Consider the following 24,139-nt stretch of genomic DNA (forward strand, 5'->3'; position numbering starts at 1 on the left):
ATTTGCAGACATCAATTTACTATTTTGATTAATAAATGCTATAAGTAGAAAATAAGATGTCTGTTCAAGAGATCTAGGCAGATCTAGGTTGCTCATTTAGCCATTTTTTGCTCTTTAAACCGGTGCTTGTACGCACATGCGCACTGGTTCCTAGTTCGAGGCGGGTGGATTCGTTTAAAAGTGATCATGTGCTCTGTCCACTAGAAAGACTCACTTCACCACAGTTTTTTTTTTTTTAGTTTGAAGAAACAGTACTGTGATTAAAACAAAGATTCTTGCCATCAGATACTTTTCTATTAGGTTAAATAAATGTAGTCACAATTTCAACGTGAAATCCAAATACGTAACTACGTCATTTACGCAATGCGACGTTGTGTTTTCCCGGGAAATGCAGACACGTGACAATGGGACCAGACGACAGCCCCCACCACGCATGAAAGGTGAGATCTAGACTTGTCCTGAAAATGCATGATAACTAAATACATTGTGAAATATGAAAGTTAGTAAGATGTATGTTTATTTTAGTTGTTTAATTATTTTTCGCTTAGGGTTTTATTTACTTCTCGACTGTATTTGAGTTTGCTTCTAATTTGATGATTTGTTGCAATAAAGAAAAAGTTTATTGCCAACTTGTAGGCAATGACCAGTAAATATAATTTTGTTATTTTTTATATAATAGTACTTTAGATTCTACAAATTAATGAGTCATTGTGACTATAATGTAGTCAGTGAGTGTCTACTAGCCTATATCAGTGTTTTTTTTCTCAAAAGTGTTGTCAACTATCAACAGTAATTTGAAATAATGAATTACATTTTTTTATATCATTATTATTTGATCATTTTTTTTATTTTATGTAATTTTTTACATTACATTATATACCTGTTTTTTTATTTATTATTTATCTTTATAGAGCTTTTTTGCCCAATGACAGTACATAGACTCTTTATAGTATTTTTATTGTGTGTGTCAAATGCAAAGCAGACAAAAAGCACATTAAAAAATAGTCCCTATGAATCTAGCTGGTTACTGACTGAAAATCTCCCATACGCTCTTAAATCAAATATGAATATGCAGTAGATTGATGTCAATTGTGGTCACAAGGCACACAAGAACTAATGGTTTTTGGCATCATTGACATTGCCTTTTTATCTAAATGCCTGTTGTTGAATGGTCACATGTGCTGTCATTGAATAGAGCTCTCTTGATATAATATAAAGATATACTTTAGTGTTGAACAGAAAAAACACAACACAGGTTTGGAACAACATGAGGTTCAATTGGAACAACAATATAATTGTATGTTAATTATGTATGTTTTTGGATGAACAATTCCAGTAAGATCAACAAGATTTTTTAAATATGCTTGTTTATTTCATTCACCTTATTTTTATTTTATTTTTTCCAGTCATTTCAAGAAAGTAAGTCAGCATGCTGGGAAATAAAAGGCGTAAAAAACCTCTGCAGGACGCTGAGCATCACATTACCTGTGAAACCGACAAGCCTGGGCTTCAAGAGCAGTTCATCAGCAAATATAAAGGCAAGTATAAATGACTAAGGAGTTTAGTAATAACGTAAATCGACAAAACTGAGAATTTAATGTGAGGCGAGTCATATGGTTGTTAGGCCAACTAATATCCATGTTTCACAAGTTAAACAAAACCAGTTGCATTTTTGCACTTCTGGTTCCATCAACCCAAAGTCGATGTTTACTTGCACATTCTTAACCCAGTTATGCATAATAAGCCGACATGTAACATGCGTGTGGTCATGTAAACGCAGACTAAGGTCATCATAAACGGCATAAGCATAAACCAATCGATACAGATAGATTTTTGCCCCTTATTCGCAGATTTGCCCGGCATGTAAACACATTAACCTCTGTGTTCTGTGCATGGCTTATTGAAGTGAGCATGTGTGATGTGTGACAGGAAAGTGTCCTTATTGTGGATTAAAGCACATCCAGACAAAGCGAGCGTTTTCTTGACCCAAGAACCTCTTAAAAGTATTCTCATCTCGTTCAGAAGTGGTACAGTCAAAATCCTGCACCCGATACTGCATGAGAGGAGAATATGAGTCTGGAAGTTTCCCGCTGAAATTCTGGAATACTCTTGGGCTTTATTTAACATCACAACTGACATGACCTATGAAATACACAGTCAGATAAGCGAATGGTTAGGTTTTGACGTCATTAACCTGATTTACTTATAAAGTAGTGGTTTACGTGGTTATTGGTTTGCATGTAAACCAGGATAATGGATTATTTCTAGAAGGTGATTTTATTTTGTTATCAGCGTATTGGTGTGCATGTAAACATGATCAATGGGTTTTGGTTAAATTCCTGAAATAAGATCCATGGTTAGCACAAGATCAAGATATTTTCACGCTTTACTCTACAACATAAAATAGTAATACTCTCTTTAGTGTTATTTTTTAAAAGCCTTTACTTGTCTGGTAAAAGGCAGTTGTTAAAGGAGAAATCTGGTCAATTTTAACATTGAGCTAATTTTTTTTTGTAAATTTGGAGTGCTGTCAGTACAGAGTGTTATCCTCTTTTTAAAATGTGCACCCTGTTGTCTTCAATGGGGCAAGTTTTAAACCTGCTTTTAGACTTTTCATTACAAGTGCACAGCCAATGTGAGTGATTCCTTCAGAGTGAACACGGGTGAATCTGACTGCAGTAGATGTGAAAGATATGATGTTATTTCAGCCAGCGCTCATACCTGTATTTACATCCTGTTTTCGGTCGAAGTCCATAGTAATCGATTGTCGAGTTCACGCGCGTGATCATAGGTACTAAACCTGTGCGCCCGAACTCGACAATCGACTACTGTGGACTTCAACTGCAAACAGGATGTAAATACAGGTATGTGCGCTGGCTGAAATAACATCATTTTTATTAATATCTTTCACATCTACTGCAGTCAGATTCACACTAACTGGGGGGGGGGGCCAGGCAGGGGCCACTTGTGCTTTTAGGGGGCACACCTTTAACATTCATCTTAACCTATTTTCAGTATTATTTCAAGTCATTTTTCACCATGTCATGCATGACTGCAATCTCTAGAAAAAGCTAATAAATAATATTAGCTAAGCTAATAAAACAATTTCAATTCAAATGAATGTTTCATTATGTTTAATTGTAGTGTGATATAATGATCAATAATAACACATTTTTAGCATCTAAGCACATCTAGGCACTTTTTTACACCTGGGGTGGGCGATATGGCAATAATATCACAATTTTTGTTTGTTTTTTTTCAGAAAAAATCACGATTTTATCATGATTCTTTTTCATGTTGGTTTTACTATTTTGCATGTGACTGAGCATTACAGCCAAACTAATGTCCCTATTTTAAAAACAAAGCCTTATAGCAAAATATAGGTAACAAAATATAAAATAAAAAAGAATGGCAGACATTTAGGTCAAAGTGGCGAAGATGAAATCTTTGTCACTATTTTCTTTGTTATTAAAAATTAAGAACAGAGATACATATTACACATACACAACTTAATATACAAATGAAATAAACAGTGCTTTATTTTTTCAGCTATAGGTGTATTTAACAGTAGAATTGAAGAAAGTAATTAAATGGACAAATATGAAAATAAAACACAACAGACTTAAAGTTCTCAGTCAAGAGCAGTGAATGATTTCCTCTGTGTGTTTTGTTGTTTTATTAACATTAATGGCATAGTTCTCCCCCCAAAAAGTCATAATTTACTCTCTTAAGTTGTTTTAAACCTGAATAAGTTTCTTTCTTCTGTTGAAAATAAACGTTATTTGAAAGAATGTCAGTAACCAAACAGTTGATGTACCCCTGTGACTTCCATAGTATATTTTTTTTCCTACTATGTATGTCAATGGGGACCAGCAACTGTTTGGTTTTGGGTGAACTATCTCTTTAAGAACAAGCGGCAGCATGTTTATTATTAGGGCTACTGTCTCTTTAAGAACTGCACGCGACGCGTCTAATATACACGCATATATGACAAGCAGATTTTAATTAATTTTCTCTGTTTGCTTTCACTTTAGACATAACCAACTTGTTTATGTAAACATTGTCTGTATTTGACAGTATTAGCGCAATATAAGACTCAAAAGATAACTTTTAGTCCAGTAACAGGCTTTTAGTGCATATGCGCGTCGAGTGTCCGCGCTCAGTAAAGCGCATATTTGAACAGCGCATCAGCAGCGAATGACATGTTTAACCGGCAAGGCTTTAAAGCACATGCAAATAATGAACTTTTGTGAACTGCAGTGTCCCGTTCCTCTGCGTTAACATTTGATACGTCGTGCTGCAGTGTAGCCTATAGATGAAGGCGCCGCAACTGATAAAATGCGCAGTTGTAAGACTTTCCCTCTCTGCCGTGCGTGCGCGCGCTATCGGTTGGACGACAGTCTCTGTCTCGCATGCGTGCTCGCTCTAGGTTCTGGGAGATTTTTAACTAATTTGCGCCATAACTAGTGGTCCATCCAGTAGTTAAGAGCCTGAATTGTTTATAGTAATTCTGAAATTTAGTGCACATGAGTGAAAAAAAATACAGCACAGAAGAATGTCTATTTTTGCGTGAGATTTCTTTGTTGAGCGTGAGAGCGTGAGATTGAGGCTGAATGCGTGACTGTCACGCGAGATGCGTGAGAGTTGGAAACCCTGATGTATATATCACACAATCAGTCAAACATGCATTATAATTATGCAGAAACATTATAAATATTACACAGGGAGATGGATTTTAAAGCTTTAGAGTTCCTGGAGGCACATTTATCAACAACAACAACAACAAAAACTCTATACTTTTATCTAAACTATAGAAGCCAAATAAAACATCCATATACCACAAAGAAAACCTATCCGAAAGTGGTGCAAATAATAAACAAACAGAATTGTCTTTTAAAATAATGCAACACAGTTGTTGAAGCTTCATCGTAAGGAAGTTAAAGTTGTGCAACTGTGGTGTAGTTTATAGATTAAGTTTAGCTTATTTTCTGCAAATCCCATTGGGTTTTTGTGGAGGAAACCAGGGGATGTTCAACTACTACCGGGTTGGCCTGCAAAAATAGGTTTGTGTAAGAAAATGTATGTCATTTTAACTGTATAATTTTAAGACTTAAAAGTATAAAAAGCAAAGCATGCTTTGAGATTAGCCTGACTATTGACTATTTTCCTTTAGTAATTTCCCTTTTACATCATATAATGTACATCAAATGGTAGAGAACTTTTAGTAATAATTAAAATAATAGTTGACATTAAAGAAACTGCAGCTAATGTATTTCTCCTCTTTAGGGCGTGGAGTTTTCACCACTGGAGCTTTCTTCAGAGGTGATTTTGTTCTTGAATACAGAGGTGAACTTCTGAGTTCACAGGAGAGTCTTGACCGAACTGAACACTACACTGAAGCTGAGAACACGTTCCTGTTTGATTTTCAGTGGCATGGCAAAAATTGGTGGTGAGTACTAGGGGTGGGCGATATAGCCTCAAAATTATATCACGATATTTAAAGAATATTTGCGATAATGATATTTATGACGATATAGAAAAAAAATGTAGACAATTTTTTTTATTACATTTATCTCACCTAAATGTTTGCTCACTCATTGGGTTTTTACAATTGGGTAATTTTGTTTGTAAGAGTTTACACAACACAAGGAAGCTTGATTTCAATCTTTGAATTAAATTGAAAAAAGTAGCAAAAAATATATACAAAATAATAAAGATACAAAGAAAGAGAAACGTTTTTGGGTAGGTCAAACACTAGTATTCAGAAATGCTACAGAAACTGAACAAGGTAATCAAATGTAAAATAACACTAGTCCTGAGTCCTGACTAAATTAAATATATAGGCTATTAATTCTGATTCCTTACAATGAAAGCTATCTTTTGTTGTTTTGACGACAACATTAATGACAGACACATACGGCTGCTGTCACTTTTAGAGCTAGTGCCCGGATCCATTACTGTTTTCATTATACTGTCTGTCACACTGTCACATGCGTTTTATGCTTATTTCAGACATACCGACTGTTTCTGAATATACTAACCATGACCGGAATTTTTACACAATTTTTCGTGTTTTCCCCCCCGTTAAAGCGATATAATCCGCGAAAAAGTTACTTTTGTTACTCGCAAGTTGTTTGTGAGACGGCTTTACTGTATGTATGCACGCAGAGTAAACAGAGCACGCGAGAGTATTGAATAGTTTAAATTCGCAAATGTTTAAACTGATAAGACTTAAAAAGAAGTGAAAATGATAAACTTTAGTTACGATGCAAGTGACAAAAGACAATTCCGTCATGTCCTGACTGCTAAACACAAGAGTGTGGTATCGACGCTTGACTTGTGCAACCCATTTTGAGAGCCACCGCTGAACACTCACGTGGTTGGTAAAATTGCGTCTTGGAGAAAGTTTGAAAATTATTGATTTGATCGTCATTGGAGGCTGACTTGCTGCTCTCACGCTCAGACAGGTGTTGTTGTTGTGCGTGCTAGGGAACGTAATGTGCAGACATGCTTGACCAGTCTGTTGGATTGACCAACTGTAAAATACGTAGGATGTGTTCATGCCTGTAGTTCTGTTCGTTTGGTCCGGGTCCGCTTAGTGTTCAGATTGGCATTTCTATCGTCAAACCTGTTATGCTTGACCAGTCTGTCCTTTTTAGAGTCACATCTTCCTGTTTTTGGTTCGTTTACATGTCTCTGGGTCCATGTTACATTCATTTTTTTATTCAAACCGCACCAGAGTTCGTTTGGAAGCCAACTGAGACCTATTTTTTCTGGATCTGCTTGTTTGGTGGCACCAGGTTTCAGATGGCAGCGTTCACACCAGGGCTTGACATTAACTTTTTTGCTCACTAGCCAATGTGGCTAGTGGTTTTCCAAAGTTACTAGCCACACAGCATTTTTACTAGCCACATTTTTGTTGTTGTGAAATTACCTGATAAAAGTTGACTATGGCGTGCTAAAATTTACTTTAACTAGATTTACAACCCTTTTAAATGTAAAACCACTCCAAATCAAGACTACATAAATATATAACAATACAGGTCATTATCATTAGCTCTGATAAGGTTGTGTGTAAAGCTCCTTTTTTTAAATAAAACCGTGTATTATGTATTATATGTCGCCACATAGCTCCACCGGCATACGACGTCACTCCAGCAGGGAAGCTAGCTGTCTCTTTGTTTCTGTGTTGTCGGTCACTAGCGCGCAAGCGCAAGGCAACACTGTGCGCATGTAATACTCATTAGGGCTGTCAAAATTGCTCAAAAATGACGTTCGAATATTCCCTCTAAAAAAAAAAAAAACACATGAGTGGGCAATAGGCTAAACACATAGCCTATTGCCTATTCGAACTATTCGAACATCTGGTTGCGCATTTTGTCAATGACGCGCGCTTACGTCAATAACAGGACAAATTAATAGAAAGAGACATAACTACTTGTATAGGTAGTTTATTTAAGTTTCAACATATTTGACAACGTATTACCTACACAAAAAAAAGTAAATCAACTTTCTCTCGCTCGCCCTCACCCTGCTGCGTTCACGCCGGACACGAATAGCGCGTTAGGCGCGAGTGATTTCAATGTAAAGACGCGTTTATGCGCGTCTGGAGGTCTTGCGGCGCGAATGAGGCGTCACGCTCTCTGCGCGTAACGGTTTAAAGGAACAACAACAATAAGCAAATGTTGAGTGCTGATCAAGAGTTTTGTGCAAGCAATTTAAGGTCGCGACTTATATAGCAGGCTTCATTCAGTGATTGAAACAAATTATTAACATTAATTTAAGTTTTACAGTATATAGAACCGACATTGAACGCTTCGAGCGAGCTGTGCTGTGGTAAACGGAACTTTTCCTTGACATGAAACGGTAAATAATCAAACCAGTGGAAGCCTGCAGTGCATGAAACTGCTGTATCTAACCTACCTTATTCGTGCAATATCTATTCAGTCAGTACAGTAGCCTACACTTTAGTAATGTTTCTGTTTAATGTGTCAACGCTTCTTCCTGTTACCTGTCCCTGATCCCTCAGGCAGCGCGCCCACTCGCAAAGCAGACAGCCGCGCCTCTGCTACCGCGGGCGTTTTTCCACATTCGAATATTAATTTTCACCTTCGAAATTCTGTTTTTTAAATCTAATCGAATTTAGAATATTCGTTGACAGCCCTAATACTCACGGGAGTTGTAGTGTCACACTTATTTCAGATGCCTTTTGAAAGACTACAATTATTCAACCCGCCAAAGTTGCGAGTTGGAGTGACTGTGTTACCCGCCACGAGCAAAATCCACCCGCATTTGGCGGGTTGGCGGGTGTTAATGTCAAGCCCTGGTTCACACTTATTCAAATGAACCACACTAACAGTCTAAACAAACATGCCAGGTGTGAACACACCCTAATAATTAAAATTCACCATGAACTGACATTAAGAGTACTGAGTGCAGTTTCCTTGAGTCATCTATATTTGTTTTCCCTGTATTCCATAAAGAGAACAAAATGGTTAATTTTAGATGCCTTTATCTGAGAGCTGAGAGGATGTTGCAGTGCACCATCATATAGATCAGTGGTTCTCAGACCCTCATCTCTGCAGATTCTGTATGTCTCCTTCACCTGACACACTCAGATGAGTTCATAGAGCCGTGTTCTGATGATGAACTCCTCATCTGAATCAGGTGGATTAAAACACCAGACATACAGCATTATGCAGAGTGGTGGGTTCCCAGGACTGGGGTTCAGAACCACTTATAATAACTGTACATGTCTAGCTAGTATTGAGTGGTAATTTTATGTCTTTATAGCATGGATGCATCTAAAGAAGACTCGTCCTTGGGAAGACTTGTAAATGATGAGACCAGAAATCCTACTTGCAAAATGAGAACCGTTGAAGTGAGCAGAAAACCTCACCTGTGTCTCTTTGCTGTACGAGACATTCTACCAGGGGAGGAAATCACTTACAATTATGGCGACTCAGATTGGCCATGGCGAGTCAAGGTACTATCAAGAAACTGCTAAAGAGATTAATCAGTAATTCATGGTAATCTTTAACTCTCGTTCTGATTAGTTACCATGTGATTGTGGTCTCATATTTCTCAAGCCTTTAAATCAAGCATCAGCAGAATCCACTGATAAAAAGCCAGCCAGCAGTTTGGGTCCGCAGAAATCGGTAAGTCCACTTTAAAACATCTGTATCATTACATTATTGACTCTTTCAGCGTAGAGATGTGTGTGATAGAAATGATAGATAAAGTGTAGGACAGCTAGAGGAATGAACGTGAACAAGTTTTTCTGTACTTTACAAATATTCAGTTTTTGATATTCACTGGTTTCTTTTCTGACATCCAGCCCCATTATGCAGCTTCTGTTTCTTCTCCTGAATTGGACAAGGTGAACAGCAATGGTCCATATAAGCAGTCAGGCAAAGCAAGAACATCAAGGAATAAAACGGTAACCATCTCATACATGCAGCAACTATCTACTGATGTTTACTGCCAGCTAGTCAAAAGTGCAGTGAGTGATTTCTGAGAAACACTGTTGATATTTGAAATCGACACCCAAACAGACACACCCCTCCCTTCATTGCTCCGCCCAACTTAATAATGAACACGCAACACAGGCAACCACTAACAGCTGGCGCTCAGGTGTTCAAGTCGAAAAGATCTTTATCACTGGCAAACCATAGGATGCTTTCAAAGGTTTGGTTTTAGTTGATTGTAGGTGCATATCCACTTCATCCAGCACACGTGTGTAATAGTAGTGGGAAGTTTGGATCATTTTACTCAGATCTTTAAATCTCGTTCATCAAAATGAACAAATCTTTTTTCGAGTCATTTCTAAAATGTTACATGTTAGCCAAATTCCCCAAACACATCAAATGTTGATCGCATTTAGAATAAGAAAAAAAATGCAATGCAAGAAAAAGGCCATATTATGATAAATTAATTAATTAATTAGGGTCTTCAGGCTATGCATTTTGTTAGTTTACCTCACCTCCCGATCTAAGCCGTTCGATCATCCCGTGATCCTCATAAATTGAGCTTTGCAGTCTGTAGTACTGGATACAGTATTGATTAGTTCACGTTTCGAGTCTATCGACTTCGGGTTCAAGTCATTCGTGCATCACGTGACAGCCCCATATAGGCTGAGCTATGCAGTCGCTAATGGATACAGAATTGATTAGTTCATTTTTTGAGTTTTCGGGGACTTGAGAGGTGAACTAATCATTTATCTTTCTGGTACTGACAGCATAGCCTCTGTGGGACTGACGGGAAGAACGAAAGACTCGGACTCGAAGTCTCGAGAGATGAACTAATAATTTCTGTTTCCATTACAGAACCCATAGGATGTTGGGTATGTGCGGTCAGCACAAAATGGACGATTCACTCTCCGAGACAACTCGGTGGTCCCGAGTCATAATAAAGATTCGTTCAAAATACATTTTTTGCCATTAGAAATGTACTTATGTACCCACACTTGTAAAATGTACCCACAATTAAAACAAACAAAGTAAAAATGACTTCGATGGTATGGAGTAAATGTAGCGCCTTACTACCAACCTCTGCTAGTTAAATCATCCAAGATGATTTAACCTCACATCATCCAAGATGTTCATGAAGAAACTATATGGAGAAACATTCTGGAATGTTTTCCTCAAAAACCTTAATTTCTCTTCCACTGAAGAAAGAAAGGCATGAACATTTTGGATGGTGTGATGGCGGGTAAATTATCAGGAAATTTTAATTCTGAAGTGAACTAATCCTTTTAAGTAGTTATTGGTTCAGAGTTTTAATGTCTGAACCAATGTAACTATTAATGTGATTATTGTCACAATTTGTATGTAAAGTTTGTATAAATGTTTGTTTAGAGTTTTTTATTTTATTAATGATCTTTGCTTTGAAATGTGCAAAACATGTTTCTTTATTTTTTGTTCACTCCTACAGTGTGTTTGTTCTTGTCTGAAATGGGTGCCACAGTTTTCAATATTGCTAATGTACATTTTATTCTTCTTTAAAGGTGCTCTAAGTAACTTTTTTTTACCTTAACTGAACAGCTTCGGAGTCATTGGAATGGTTATATTACTTATTTCGGGTTGAATGGTGGTCGTTTCGCACCCCCCTGGTGCCCGTGAGCGGAAAATCCGCACTTGCAACTTTGAGCCGGCGGGCCGCCGCTTCAGGAAGTCTCGCATGATATCAGGTCTCGCGATGTAAACAATTGCTTTACGGCCAAAAGAAATCTGCTAAAATGCTGTCATTATTGCGCTCCCTCTCGCTGTTTGAACCCGAATGAAGAAGACGTTTTAAAGAATGTCCCATCTGCTTTGATGTCGTTGATCTACTAGCCTCTGGTGTCTGAGAATCGCCAACGAGTTTTTACAACAGTGTTGTCAAATATCTATTCCGAAGCTGTGGGGGGAGCTCTAGAGAGAAACCTGCGAGCAAAAAGCGAGAATACAGCGAAGAAATCCAGAAACTACTGAGCCCTGCTTTAAGCTAAATACCTCTTTATATATCTGCAGAAGCGGTTTCAATCAAGATTGGCAAAATTAAGAAAACATCATGAAGATTGCTATGAACGTTTTAACAGAGCAGAAATTGAAAAGGAACACAAGATTGCTAAACAGCAATCACAAAAAGTTTGTTTGGTGAGTAATATGTGAACATCACACTATTCTGTGATCAACGCCTCAGTCGATTAACGGTTAATTATTTTATTATTAATGAATTTTATTAATTAACAGTTTGCTTAGTCCTTTTGCTTTTAGACCTTATATTTTTATTCAAATTATATTTCAAGCTGTCACAGTCATCCTCAGTCGCATCCACATCTGATGCACCCTCTTCATCGGCACCCTGTGCTTTGTCCACCTCTATAATGGGCTCATCAACCTCATGCCCTCCTGCCCTGTCCTCATCACCGTCACCAGCTCCTGCGCCACCCATGCCACCTTCATCCTCGCCTGGGCAGCCTTCATCATCCTCGCCTAGGCAGCCTTCATCATCCCCGCCTGGGCAGCCTTCATCATCCTCGCCTGGGCAGCCTTCATCATCCTCGCCTGGGCAGCCTTCATCATCCTCATCCTCGCCTGGGCAGCCTTCATCATCCCCACCTGGGCAGCCTTCATCATCCTCGCCTAGGCAGCCTTCATCATCCTTGCCTGGGCAGCCTTCATCATCCTCGCCTGGGCAGCCTTCATCATCCTCATCCTCGCCTGGGCAGCCTTCACCATCCTCGCCTAGGCAGCCTTCATCATCCTCGCCTGGGCAGCCTTCATCATCCTCATCCTCGCCTGGGCAGCCTTCATCATCCTCATCTTCTCCTGCTCCACCCTTATCTTCACCTTGTGCTGCATCAACACCTGTGGTTCACTCATCGCAGATGTCTGAGACACTCTCATTAAGGGAGGTGGGTAGATTAATTTGCTTAATTATTGGGATGGTCTGGCTGTATTGCACTGGTAGAACTATTAATAGATTATATGAAATTATATATTATTTACATTTGTTTGTATTTCTCCTTTTCCAGATATCCTCTTTAAGGCCATCAAGAAAAAGACAGGTATGTGACTTGCCATGTGATACTTTATATGCTCAATTCCTTTTGCATAATTATGACTTTGCTTACTAGTGTCCACAATGCGATGAAACGTAATGTTACAGGAACCACTGCCTTGAGTAAGTGTTATATTCTCTCATTCAGGATTCAGGAAGTGCCGTCTGTGACACAGACTACAGTGATGTCACAGACTACAGCGATGTTGACTACATACCAAAAATCAGCTCAGATGAATCGGATGGTAGTTCTTCTGGACATGACATGGTCAAAAGTGCTTTGATACATCCAACATCTCCCAACGAGGCAGGTAGTTCATCTGATCAATTAATGACTGTACCATCACCAAAAAAGATGAAATGCCAATCTAAAGAGACAAACACCTTGTCTGGTGATAAGACTTTTATTCAGTCAATGCCATCACCAAAGACGGACCTCCGCAAGGCGTACAACAAGAAGCAGTTTTGCCTTTATTGCTCTAAGCCATATTCAAAAATGGCAAGACACCTTGAATTTGTCCATCGCAACGAAGTGGGGGTTGTAAAGGCAGTAGCATTTCCAAAACATTCCAAAGAAAGACGAGTACAGTTAAATCTCCTTAGAAAAAGGGGCAACTTTGCCCACAACACAGATGTGGTGAGACAAGGACATGGGGAGATGATTGCCTGCTACCGTCCAAAAAATAGACAAAGAGCCAAAGAATTTATTCACTGCATTTACTGCCAAGGGCTTTATAACAAGCGTAGCCTTTGGAAACATATCAAAAACTGTCCTCTGAAACCTAAAGATGATGATGCCCAGGGCAGGAAAAGAGTTAGATCTCTGTGTGCTCTAAACACACCAGTCGGCTTAGAAGTGAGCAAAGGTTTAAAGAAAATACTGTCCTTTATGAACTATGATGAAGTTTCGCGAGTAGTTCATACTGACAGATGCATCATGCAGCTGGGGGAGCACATGTTCAACAGGATGGGGTCTGATGTGACCAAACATGACTACATCAGACAGAAGATGAGAGAAGTAGGCAGACTTCTTCTTGAAGCAAGGAAGATTACCCCACTGAGAACAATGGTAGACTTCATCATACCAACTAACTTCAAACATGTCATAGCAGCTGTTAAAGTTGTATCTGGCTACGATGAAGAGAAAAACTCCTACAGCATTCCTTCTTTAGCTCTCAAACTTGGGCATTCTTTAAACAAGATCTGTAGCATTGTTGAGAGCAATGCCATGATGTATGGAGATCATGATCGTGCTGAGTGTGCCCGAGACTTCAGGAAAATACACCATGCAAGGTGGAATGAGTACATTTCTGCTGGTGCTATAACTACATTGAAAGAAGCCAAGTGGAACACACCACAGATCATTCCTTTCACTCAGGATGTCAAAGTCCTGCACGCACATCTTGAAAAGAAACACAATGGGCTCCTAAATAAGCTCAGATCTTGCCCTTCTGCTGACAGCTACGCTGCTCTTGCTAAGGTCACGCTGTCCCAGGTCATCCTGTTCAACCGAAGGAGAGAAGGTGAGGTATCCCGGATGCTTTTGTCAGCTTTTAAAAGCAGGGATTCTTCTGAGCTACACGAAGACATTGCCATCTGTCTGTCTGAGTTTGAGAAGAAGCTGTGTCTGCACTTCTCAAGAGTTGAGATCCGGGGTAAACGAGGGAGAAAGGTTCCTGTGCTCCTCAAGCCTTCAATGGTTTCTGCCATGGAGCTGCTTGTTGAAACGCGTGAGCTTTGTGGTGTTCCAGCAGAGAATCCCTTTATGTTTGCTAGATGTGGAGCAATGTCTGCCTACAGAGGAGGAGAGTGCATCAAAAAAGCTGCTTGCGAATGTGGCATAAAGAACCCCGAAGCACTGTCATCAACTAGGCTCAGGAAACACATAGCAACCATGTCTAAAATTCTTAACCTTAATGAGAATGAAGCAGACCAACTGGCTGATTTCCTTGGTCACGATATCAGAATCCACAGACAGTATTACCGGTTACCAGAGGGAACACTGCAGCTGGCAAAAATGAGTAAAGTCCTAATGGCCATGGAGAAAGGAACACTGTCTGACTACAAAGGAAAGAAACTTGATGACATTGAAATCGACCCAAATGGTATGAGTATACTTAGACTGTCTGTGTGTATCTGTTCTTTACATATTTGCAAAACAATGTATATAATCATGTCACAGATGGTAAGTATAAGCAATAAAATGTTAATTTTTTGTCAATGAATTATTTAGAGCAACTTGAAGCCCAAGGTGATTCCATGTCAAGTGATGAGGAGAATTACAGTGACCTATCTCAAACAACAGCACCAGCAGAGACTGATCAACTTGTTCAATCTGATCAATCTGTTTCACAGGAGGATCAAGGTAAGAAAAATCTCTAAACTACACAAACAACAATAATCAAATAAACATGAATTGGCTCCATGCGGCAATATCCAGCCAAATTTAAAAAAAAAAATCTACACATTTGGACACATTAGTCTTGATTTGGTCTTTACTCACCAATTTAGTTGTAATGAGAATGTGTAATGAGTATTTACTTGTTTTTAACTATTTCATAGGTTCTTCAAACGCTCCAAAAAAGAAATGGGAGGACAGTGAGGTAAAAGCAGTAGAGAGACACATGATGAAGTTCATCAAGACATGCAAAGTTCCTGGTAAGCAAGACTGTGAAAGATGCATTCACGCAGAGCCAGAAGCTTTGAAGCTGCGAACATGGACTGGTGTGAAAAATTATGTGCGGAACAGGATCACAACTCTTAAAAGAAAGGGTGGTTTGTAGGGAGGCACAAACACTTTAAGACTTTGCACATTATGCTCTTTTTGTAAGAAATAGATCTAAATTAAAAGAAATGAGGATGAAGGTGTAGAAATATTTTGAGGATGGAATGAAACAGAATATAAAGTGAAAAGTTAGAGTATAAGAAGGCTAATGAAGAAGTAGAGGATTGTAAAATAGTCAATTTTCATTATTCAGTTTTCTTTGTTCAGTTGCAATGAAGTTGGATGGAATGTCATGTTAAACTTTTTGATATTTCTGTCATAGAGGGAGGAGAGAATGTAAAGAGGATAAAAAGGGAAGAGTGAATAGGTGTGTTGAACATGGGCTGGATGTAACCGATCGGTGAGAGTTGCAGTGTGCAGGCGGGAGGAGCTGAAAACAGCCACGTGTGGCGGACACTTTCTGCTTCCCGTAGTGACGCAGAGCCAGAAGCTTTGAAGCAGCGAACATGGACTGGTGTGAGAAATTATGTGCGGAACAGGATCACGACTCTTAAAGAAAGGGTGGTTTGTAGGGAGGCACAAACACTTTAACACTTTGGAGCTAAATAAAAAGAAATAAGGATAAAGGTATAGAAATTAAAATTGAGAGATGCTCACGCTGTGTTTGCATACTTTACCACAGCTGAAGTGAAATAAATGCATTATTTGCCAAATACACAGATATTTCAGAGACATTTTCATGCAATACATGTACTGCTTAATACAGCGTCTGTTTGTACAAGAATAAAGTTCAACAAAAGCCTAAATACCGATGAAGTGGGGACTACATTGTATCTGTTTTATTTGGATAAACATGACAATATAACAGCGTGTCTACATGAAAGGGGATTTCACTGTTATAAAAAACAGATTTGTGATCATTAGTGGATCTAAAGGTGTGAGAATTAACACGTAATCGTTGTGTTGCAGTGGATTCGGCCAATCGTGGATCGGTTGTGTCGTCATCAGAGCTTGTGAGTCGCTCTGGAGAAGCTGCGCTGGCTGAGTCCTCCTGCTCTCCAATCGCTCTCGCCGTACTCACAGTCACGGGGCTTCGCTGTCTGAAGTCGGACACAAGTTCTAACCGGCATGCACTGCTCAAGTGACCCGCTGATTGGTCTGTGCAGCGCTGCATGAAGTCCAACAAGCCTAATGTAAATGGGATGAAAAGAGGGAGGAGAGAATGTAAAGAGGGAGGAAAGAATGTAAAGGATGTAAAGAGGGTGGAGAGAATGTAAAGGATGTAAAGAGGGTGGAGAGAATGTAAGGGATGAAAAAAGGGAGGAGAGAATGTAAAGGGATGAAAAGAGGGAGGAGAGAATGTAAAGGGGATGAAAAGAGGGAGGAGAGAATGTAAAGAGGGAGGAGAGAATGTAAAGGGATGAAAAAAGGGAGGAGAGAATGTAAAGGGATAAAAAGTGGGAGGAGAGAATGTAAAGGAATGTAAAGAGGGAGGAGAGAATGTAAAGGGATGAAAAGAGGGAGGAGAGAATGTAAAGGAATGTAAAGAGGGAGGAGAGAATGTAAAGGGATGAAAAGTGGGAGGAGAGAATGTAAGGGATGAAAAAAGGGAGGAGAGAATGTAAAGGGATGAAAAGAGGGAGGAGAGAATGTAAAGGGGATGAAAAGAGGGAGGAGAGAATGTAAAGAGGGAGGAGAGAATGTAAAGGGATGAAAAAAGGGAGGAGAGAATGTAAAGGGATGAAAAGTGGGAGGAGAGAATGTAAAGGAATGTAAAGAGGGAGGAGAGAATGTAAAGGGATGAAAAGAGGGAGGAGAGAATGTAAAGGAATGTAAAGAGGGAGGAGAGAATGTAAAGGGATGAAAAGAGGGAGGAGAGAATGTAAAGGAATGTAAAGAGGGAGGAGAGAATGTAAAGGGATGAAAAGTGGGAGAAGAGAATGTAAAGGAATGTAAAGAGGGAGGAGAGAATGTAAAGGGATGAAAAGAGGGAGGAGAGAATGTAAAGGAATGTAAAGAGGGAGGAGAGAATGTAAAGGGATGAAAAGTGGGAGGAGAGAATGTAAAGGAATGTAAAGAGGGAGGAGAGAATGTAAAGAAATGTAAAGAGGGAGGAGAGAATGTAAAGGGGATGAAAAGAGGGAGGAGAGAATGTAAAGGGATGAAAAGTGGGAGGAGAGAATGTAAAGGGATGAAAAAAGGGAGGAGAGAATGTAAAGGGATGAAAAGTGGGAGGAGAGAATGTAAAGGGGATGAAAAGGGAGGAGAGAATGTAAAGGAATGTAAAGAGGGAGGAGAGAATGTAAAGGGATGAAAAGTGGGAGGAGAGAATGTAAAGGAATGTAAAGAGGGAGGAGAGAATGTAAAGGGATGAAAAGAGGGAGGAGAGAATGTAAAGGAATGTAAAGAGGGAGGAGAGAATGTAAAGGGATGAAAAGAGGGAGGAGAGAATGTAAAGGAATGTAAAGAGGGAGGAGAGAATGTAAAGGGATGAAAAGTGGGAGAAGAGAATGTAAAGGGGATGAAAAGAGGGAGGAGAGAATGTAAAGGGATGAAAAGTGGGAGGAGAGAATGTAAAGGGATGAAAAAAGGGAGGAGAGAATGTAAAGGGATGAAAAGTGGGAGGAGAGACTGCAAAGGGGATGAAAAGGGAGGAGAGAATGTAAAGGAATGTAAAGAGGGAGGAGAGAATGTAAAGGGATGAAAAGTGGGAGGAGAGAATGTAAAGGAATGTAAAGAGGGAGGAGAGAATGTAAAGAAATGTAAAGAGGGAGGAGAGAATGTAAAGGGATGCAAAGTGGGAGGAGAGAATGTAAAGGGGATGAAAAGAGGGAGGAGAGAATGTAAAGGGATGAAAAGTGGGAGGAGAGAATGTAAAGGGATGAAAAGTGGGAGGAGAGAATGCAAAGGGGATGAAAAGAGGGAGGAGAGAATGTAAAGGAATGTAAAGAGGGAGGAGAGAATGTAAAGGGATGAAAAGAGGGAGGAGAGAATGTAAAGAGGGAGGAGAGAATGTAAAGGGATGAAAAGTGGGAGGAGAGAATGTAAAGGGATGAAAAGAGGGAGGAGAGAATGTAAAGGGATGAAAAGTGGGAGGAGAGAATGTAAAGAAATGTAAAGAGGGAGGAGAGAATGTAAAGGGATGCAAAGTGGGAGGAGAGAATGTAAAGGGGATGAAAAGAGGGAGGAGAGAATGTAAAGGGATGAAAAGTGGGAGGAGAGAATGTAAAGGGATGAAAAGTGGGAGGAGAGAATGCAAAGGGGATGAAAAGAGGGAGGAGAGAATGTAAAGGGATGAAAAGTGGGAGGAGAGAATGCAAAGGGGATGAAAAGGGAGGAGAGAATGTAAAGGAATGTAAAGAGGGAGGAGAGAATGGAAAGGGATGAAAAGAGGGAGGAGAGAATGTAAAGGAATGTAAAGAGGGAGGAGAGAATGTAAAGGGATGAAAAGAGGGAGGAGAGAATGTAAAGGGATGAAAAGAGGGAGGAGAGAATGTAAAGGAATGTAAAGAGGGAGGAGAGAATGTAAAGGGATGAAAAGAGGGAGGAGAGAATGTAAAGGAATGTAAAGTGGGAGGAGAGAATGTAAAGAGGGAGGAGAGAATGTAAAGGAATGTAAAGAGGGAGGAGAGAATGTAAAGGAATGTAAAGAGGGAGGAGAGAATGTAAAGGGATGAAAAGAGGGAGGAGAGAATGTAAAGGAATGTAAAGAGGGAGGAGAGAATGTAAAGGGATGTAAAGAGGGAGGAGAGAATGTAAAGAGGGAGGAGAGAATGTAAAGGAATGTAAAGAGGGAGGAGAGAATGTAAAGGGATGCAAAGTGGGAGGAGAGAATGTAAAGGAATGTAAAGTGGGAGGAGAGAATGTAAAGAGGGAGGAGAGAATGTAAAGGGATGAAAAGTGGGAGGAGAGAATGTAAAGAGGGAGGAGAATGTAAAGAGGGATGAAAAGAGGGAGGAGAGAATGTAAAGGAATGTAAAGAGGGAGGAGAGAATGTAAAGGGATGAAAAGTGGGAGGAGAGAATGTAAAGGAATGTAAAGAGGGAGGAGAGAATGTAAAGAAATGTAAAGAGGGAGGAGAGAATGTAAAGGGATGCAAAGTGGGAGGAGAGAAAGTAAAGGGGATGAAAAGAGGGAGGAGAGAATGTAAAGGGATGAAAAGTGGGAGGAGAGAATGTAAAGGGATGAAAAGTGGGAGGAGAGAATGCAAAGGGGATGAAAAGAGGGAGGAGAGAATGTAAAGGGATGAAAAGTGGGAGGAGAGAATGTAAAGGGGATGAAAAGAGGGAGGAGAGAATGTAAAGGAATGTAAAGAGGGAGGAGAGAATGTAAAGGAATGTAAAGAGGGAGGAGAATGTAAAGGGATGAAAAGGGAGGAGAGAATGTAAAGGAATTTAAAGAGGGAGGAGAGAATGTAAAGAGATGTAAAGAGGGAGGAGAGAATGTAAAGGGATGAAAAGTGGGAGGAGAGAATGTAAAGGGATGAAAAGGGAGGAGAGAATGTAAAGGAATGTAAAGAGGGAGGAGAGAATGTAAAGAGGGATGAAAAGAGGGAGGAGAGAATGTAAAGAGGGATGAAAAGAGGGAGGAGAGAATGTAAAGGAATGTAAAGAGGGAGGAGAGAATGTAAAGGAATGTAAAGAGGGAGGAGAATGTAAAGGGATGAAAAGGGAGGAGAGAATGTAAAGGAATGTAAAGAGGGAGGAGAGAATGTAAAGAGGGATGAAAAGAGGGAGGAGAGAATGTAAAGAGGGATGAAAAGAGGGAGGAGAGCTTTAGGCTTGTTGACTTCATGCAGCGCTGCACAGACCAATCAGCGGGTGACTTGAGCAGTGCATGCCGGTTAGAACTTGTGTCCGACTTCAGACAGCGAAGCCCCGTGACTGTGAGTACGGCGAGAGCGATTGGAGAGCAGGAGGACTCAGCCAGCGCAGCTTCTCCAGAGCGACTCACAAGCTCTGATGACGACACAACCGATCCACGATTGGCCGAATCCACTGCAACACAACGATTACGTGTTAATTCTCACACCTTTAGATCCACTAATGATCACAAATCTGTTTTTTATAACAGTGAAATCCCCTTTCATGTAGACACGCTGTTATATTGTCATGTTTATCCAAATAAAACAGATACAATGTAGTCCCCACTTCATCGGTATTTAGGCTTTTGTTGAACTTTATTCTTGTACAAACAGACGCTGTATTAAGCAGTACATGTATTGCATGAAAATGTCTCTGAAATATCTGTGTATTTGGCAAATAATGCATTTATTTCACTTCAGCTGTGGTAAAGTATGCAAACACAGCGTGAGCGTCACTACGGGCAGCAGAAAGTGTACGACTCGCGTCTCTGTTTTCGCCTGCACACTGCAACTCTCACAGATCAGTTACATCCAGCCACAGCCCATGTCCAACACAGCTAATGTAAAGGGTGAAAAAGAGGGAGTAAATGTAAAGAGGATGAAAAGAGGGAGGAGTGAAGGTAAAGAGGGAGGAGTGAAGGTAAAGAGGATGAAAAGAGGGAGGAGTGAAGGTAAAGAGGGAGGAGTGAAGGTAAAGAGGATGAAAAGAGGGAGGAGTGAAGGTAAAGAGGATGAAAAGAGGGAGGAGTGAAGGTAAAGAGGGAGGATGAAAAGAGGGAGGAGTGAAGGTAAAGAGGGAGGATGAAAAGAGGGAGGAGTGAAGGTAAAGAGGATGAAAAGAGGGAGGAGTGAAGGTAAAGAGGGAGGATGAAAAGAGGGAGGAGTGAAGGTAAAGGGGATGAAAAGAGGGAGGAGTGAAGGTAAAGAGGATGAAAAGAGGGAGGAGTGAAGGTAAAGAGGGAGGATGAAAAGAGGGAGGAGTGAAGGTAAAGGGGATGAAAAGAGGGAGGAGTGAAGGTAAAGAGGGAGGATGAAAAGAGGGAGGAGTGAAGGTAAAGGGGATGAAAAGAGGGAGGAGTGAAGGTAAAGAGGGAGGATGAAAAGAGGGAGGAGTGAAGGTAAAGGGGATGAAAAGAGGGAGGAGTAAAGGTAAAGAAGATGGAAAGGAGGAAGTAGAGAGATTTTGAAGAAGGGTGTATGGATGAAGTATTGAGGATAGTTGGGCACTGAGAATCATTCCCACCTCCAAGTTAATTGATTTTTCTTTGTTGTTCTTTTATTTTTATTTTGAATCTTTTTGAATTTCTGTCATTAACTGCAATGTGTAATTTCAACACAATGTGTTCAAGGTGTTAATATTAAAGAGTCATTTAATCGGAGTGTGTGTGTCACTCAAGTCCCCAAAGAGTCATTTAATCGGAGTGTGTGTGTCACTAGAGTCCCCAAAGAGTCATTTAATCGGAGTGTGTGTGTCACTCAAGTCCCCAAAGAGTCATTTAATCGGAGTGTGTGTGTCACTAGAGTCCCCAAAGAGTCATTTAATCAGAGTGTGTGTGTCACTAGAGTCCCCAAAGAGTCATTTAATCGGAGTGTGTGTGTCACTAGAGTCCCCAAAGAGTCATTTAATCGGAGTGTGTGTGTCACTAGAGTCCCCAAAGAGTCATTTAATCGGAGTGTGTGTGTCACTAGAGTCCCCAAAGAGTCATTTAATCGGAGTGTGTGTGTCACTCAAGTCCCCAAAGAGTCATTTAATCGGAGTGTGTGTGTCACTAGAGTCCCCAAAGAGTCATTTAATCGGAGTGTGTGTGTCACTCAAGTCCCCAAAGAGTCATTTAATCGGAGTGTGTGTGTCACTAGAGTCCCCAAAGAGTCATTTAATCAGAGTGTGTGTGTCACTAGAGTCCCCAAAGAGTCATTTAATCGGAGTGTGTGTGTCACTAGAGTCCCCAAAGAGTCATTTAATCGGAGTGTGTGTGTCACTAGAGTCCCCAAAGAGTCATTTAATCGGAGTGTGTGTGTCACTAGAGTCCCCAAAGAGTCATTTAATCGGAGTGTGTGTGTCACTAGAGTCCCCAAAGAGTCATTTAATTGTTTGTTTTTTTGGACAATTACTACACTTTACAGAAGAACATGCCTAATGTGTTAGAGCCCCAGTGAGAAGCCAAAGATGACTCTGGCGAGTGAAAAATCAAGATGTTTTTGTGATGATGATTATTTTGCAGTTGTTGGTAAATTAACTAGAGGGATGCAGGTCGTGGTCAGTCAAGTGTTCTCTGCTATGAAGTGAATCAGCTTTATTTCTATAACGCATTACACAATACAGATCGTTTCAAAGCAGCTTCACACATAAAATAACTTGCAAATTTCAACATGAAATGACTTCTGTAGAGCTGTTTTACAGTTGAAATTGAAGACAATAGTGTCATTATTCAGCTGAAATTCTGTTAATTTTTTTTTCTGATAGTCAATACAGTCAAATCAATAATATTTCTGAATGTTAATAGTCCTTCCCCAAACGAGCAGCCAAAGACACTTGATCTCAAGCTACAAATCAGACAAAAATGTAGGCTACCCATTTTCAGTGATCTTGAAAAAAAAAAAACAGTTTACTCTCTCACACCTGTATCTCTGCACTAGCTTGATTTCAGTGTCCAGTTTTGGAACTTTGAATTGTAATATTCTACTTCTGTGTCTTCTTAGGATAAATAATTTATAACATTACAACAATGTCCTGAAAGTATACCTTAACCAGAGTCTGTGTATCACCATGGTCCTCAAAGTATGGCTTGATCAGAGTTTGTGTTTAATGTCCCCAAAATGGACATAAAAAATACTGTCCCTAAAGTGAAGGCAAAATGTCAGGTCTTTAAGAAAGGCTTTTATCGATAAAATCAAGTGATAAGTGTGATGACAGCTTCTCCAGAAGTGCAGTCATATCTTTCTTTTGTCTCTAGACCCTTCAGAAAGGGGTGTCCCTAAAGGTAGGGTTCCCAGTCATACGTCCTCACATTGTGGTTAAGTAGGTATGTGTGTGTGTGTGTGTGTGTGTGTCTACCCATGAGAAGGAGCAGAAGAAATGCAACCACAGGAATTGAAGTGTATATTCCAGTATTACGTGTAAAAATGTCTAAAAGATTAACAACTGATATATCTATATATTCTGTAGATAACTGCCACCAAAATTGGGTTAACATGGCTATGGAAATAAGACCTGAGTAGTTAGGCTATATGTTCTGATTCTTTGTCAGTATTAACATCATTACTCAAAGATCAACCAGAGAAGATCTGATTAATAAAAATATTCATGCTCTTGTATCGTATTCAAAGGAAAAAAGGGACAGTGGGATTCTGTTGGGTACCAGCACATAAAGGGATTCATGGAAATGAAGCTGTATATTTGTATGTATAGCTGTATATATTTGTATGTGCAATAAAAATGTATGTGGCAGAAACAGGAAGGAAGAGGTTATAATAACTAGATTAAGGCTTGTTCATACTTGAACTCTTTGTTGGCTTTAATAGGAATCAATAGAAATGATTTATGCAAATTTTGTTTGTTATTTGATTGGAGAGAAGGCTATATATAGGCTATCAAAAAATAGATTTGTGTTGTAATGCATCAGTCTGGATCCAGAGGGACTCAGTGCAGAAGCAGGAGGAGCTGAACACGCAGTGCCACAGGGTTTTTTAATTAATTTTGTTATTTAGGCCTATTTATTTTTAGGGATTAGGAGAAAGGCATAGAATACGATGAATTAAATTAAAAACTTAGTGGCTGCATGACACCAGCCCACCATTAAAATAAAAGAAAAAGAAGAAGCTGATGATGATGATGATGATGATGATGATGATGAATTATCCTTCAGCGAAATCGGGTCTCCAAAGTTAATTGATAATACTAAGTACATAAGAACGATAATAATTTAAAATATTTTAGGCTATAGCTTACTATATAGTCCATAATAAAACAAATTGTATGCCATTTATTTCACTTTATTAAACTGTAA

General features: G+C 39.6%; 2 protein-coding genes and 1 long non-coding RNA gene across 5 annotated transcripts; all 3 read left to right on the forward strand.

The window, feature by feature from the left end:
* Positions 1 to 382: 382 nt before the first annotated feature.
* On the forward strand, positions 383 to 14,190 carry LOC307169647 (uncharacterized protein; the record flags this gene model as incomplete). Its single annotated transcript, XM_079890375.1, has 11 exons — positions 383 to 440; positions 1,407 to 1,538; positions 5,287 to 5,449; positions 8,794 to 8,986; positions 9,090 to 9,158; positions 9,338 to 9,439; positions 11,511 to 11,636; positions 11,789 to 12,397; positions 12,518 to 12,550; positions 12,692 to 14,071; positions 14,185 to 14,190. The coding sequence occupies exons 2-11, from the start codon at positions 1,430 to 1,432 to the stop codon at positions 14,188 to 14,190; spliced, it is 2,790 nt and encodes a 929-aa protein (XP_079746501.1). The 5' UTR covers positions 383 to 440; positions 1,407 to 1,429.
* Positions 14,191 to 14,198: 8 nt separating this feature from the next.
* Positions 14,199 to 16,383, forward strand: LOC307169274 (uncharacterized protein). Of its 2 annotated transcripts, XR_013823077.1 has the most exons (4): positions 14,199 to 14,648; positions 14,777 to 14,908; positions 15,106 to 15,408; positions 15,896 to 16,383. XR_013823077.1 is itself a non-coding variant. In XM_079889812.1 (3 exons), exons 1-3 carry the CDS (start codon positions 14,240 to 14,242, stop codon positions 15,324 to 15,326), a joined length of 762 nt encoding a protein of 253 aa, XP_079745938.1. In that variant the 5' UTR covers positions 14,199 to 14,239; the 3' UTR covers positions 15,327 to 16,383. The 2 variants fall into 2 exon arrangements, 1 of the variants encoding a protein (XP_079745938.1); XM_079889812.1 differs by having other exon boundaries at positions 15,106 to 16,383.
* A 3-nt stretch (positions 16,384 to 16,386) lies between these two features.
* On the forward strand, positions 16,387 to 19,195 carry LOC307169275. Of its 2 annotated transcripts, XR_013823079.1 has the most exons (3): positions 16,395 to 16,521; positions 18,039 to 18,297; positions 18,849 to 19,195. It is a non-coding gene; the product is annotated as an uncharacterized lncRNA (long non-coding RNA). The 2 variants fall into 2 exon arrangements; XR_013823078.1 differs by lacking the exon at positions 18,849 to 19,195 and having other exon boundaries at positions 16,387 to 16,521; positions 18,039 to 18,276.
* Positions 19,196 to 24,139: the final 4,944 nt, after the last annotated feature.

Source organism: Squalius cephalus, assembly GCF_949319135.1.
Source record: "Squalius cephalus genome assembly, chromosome: 13".
Classification (NCBI taxonomy): Eukaryota; Metazoa; Chordata; class Actinopteri; order Cypriniformes; family Leuciscidae; genus Squalius; species Squalius cephalus.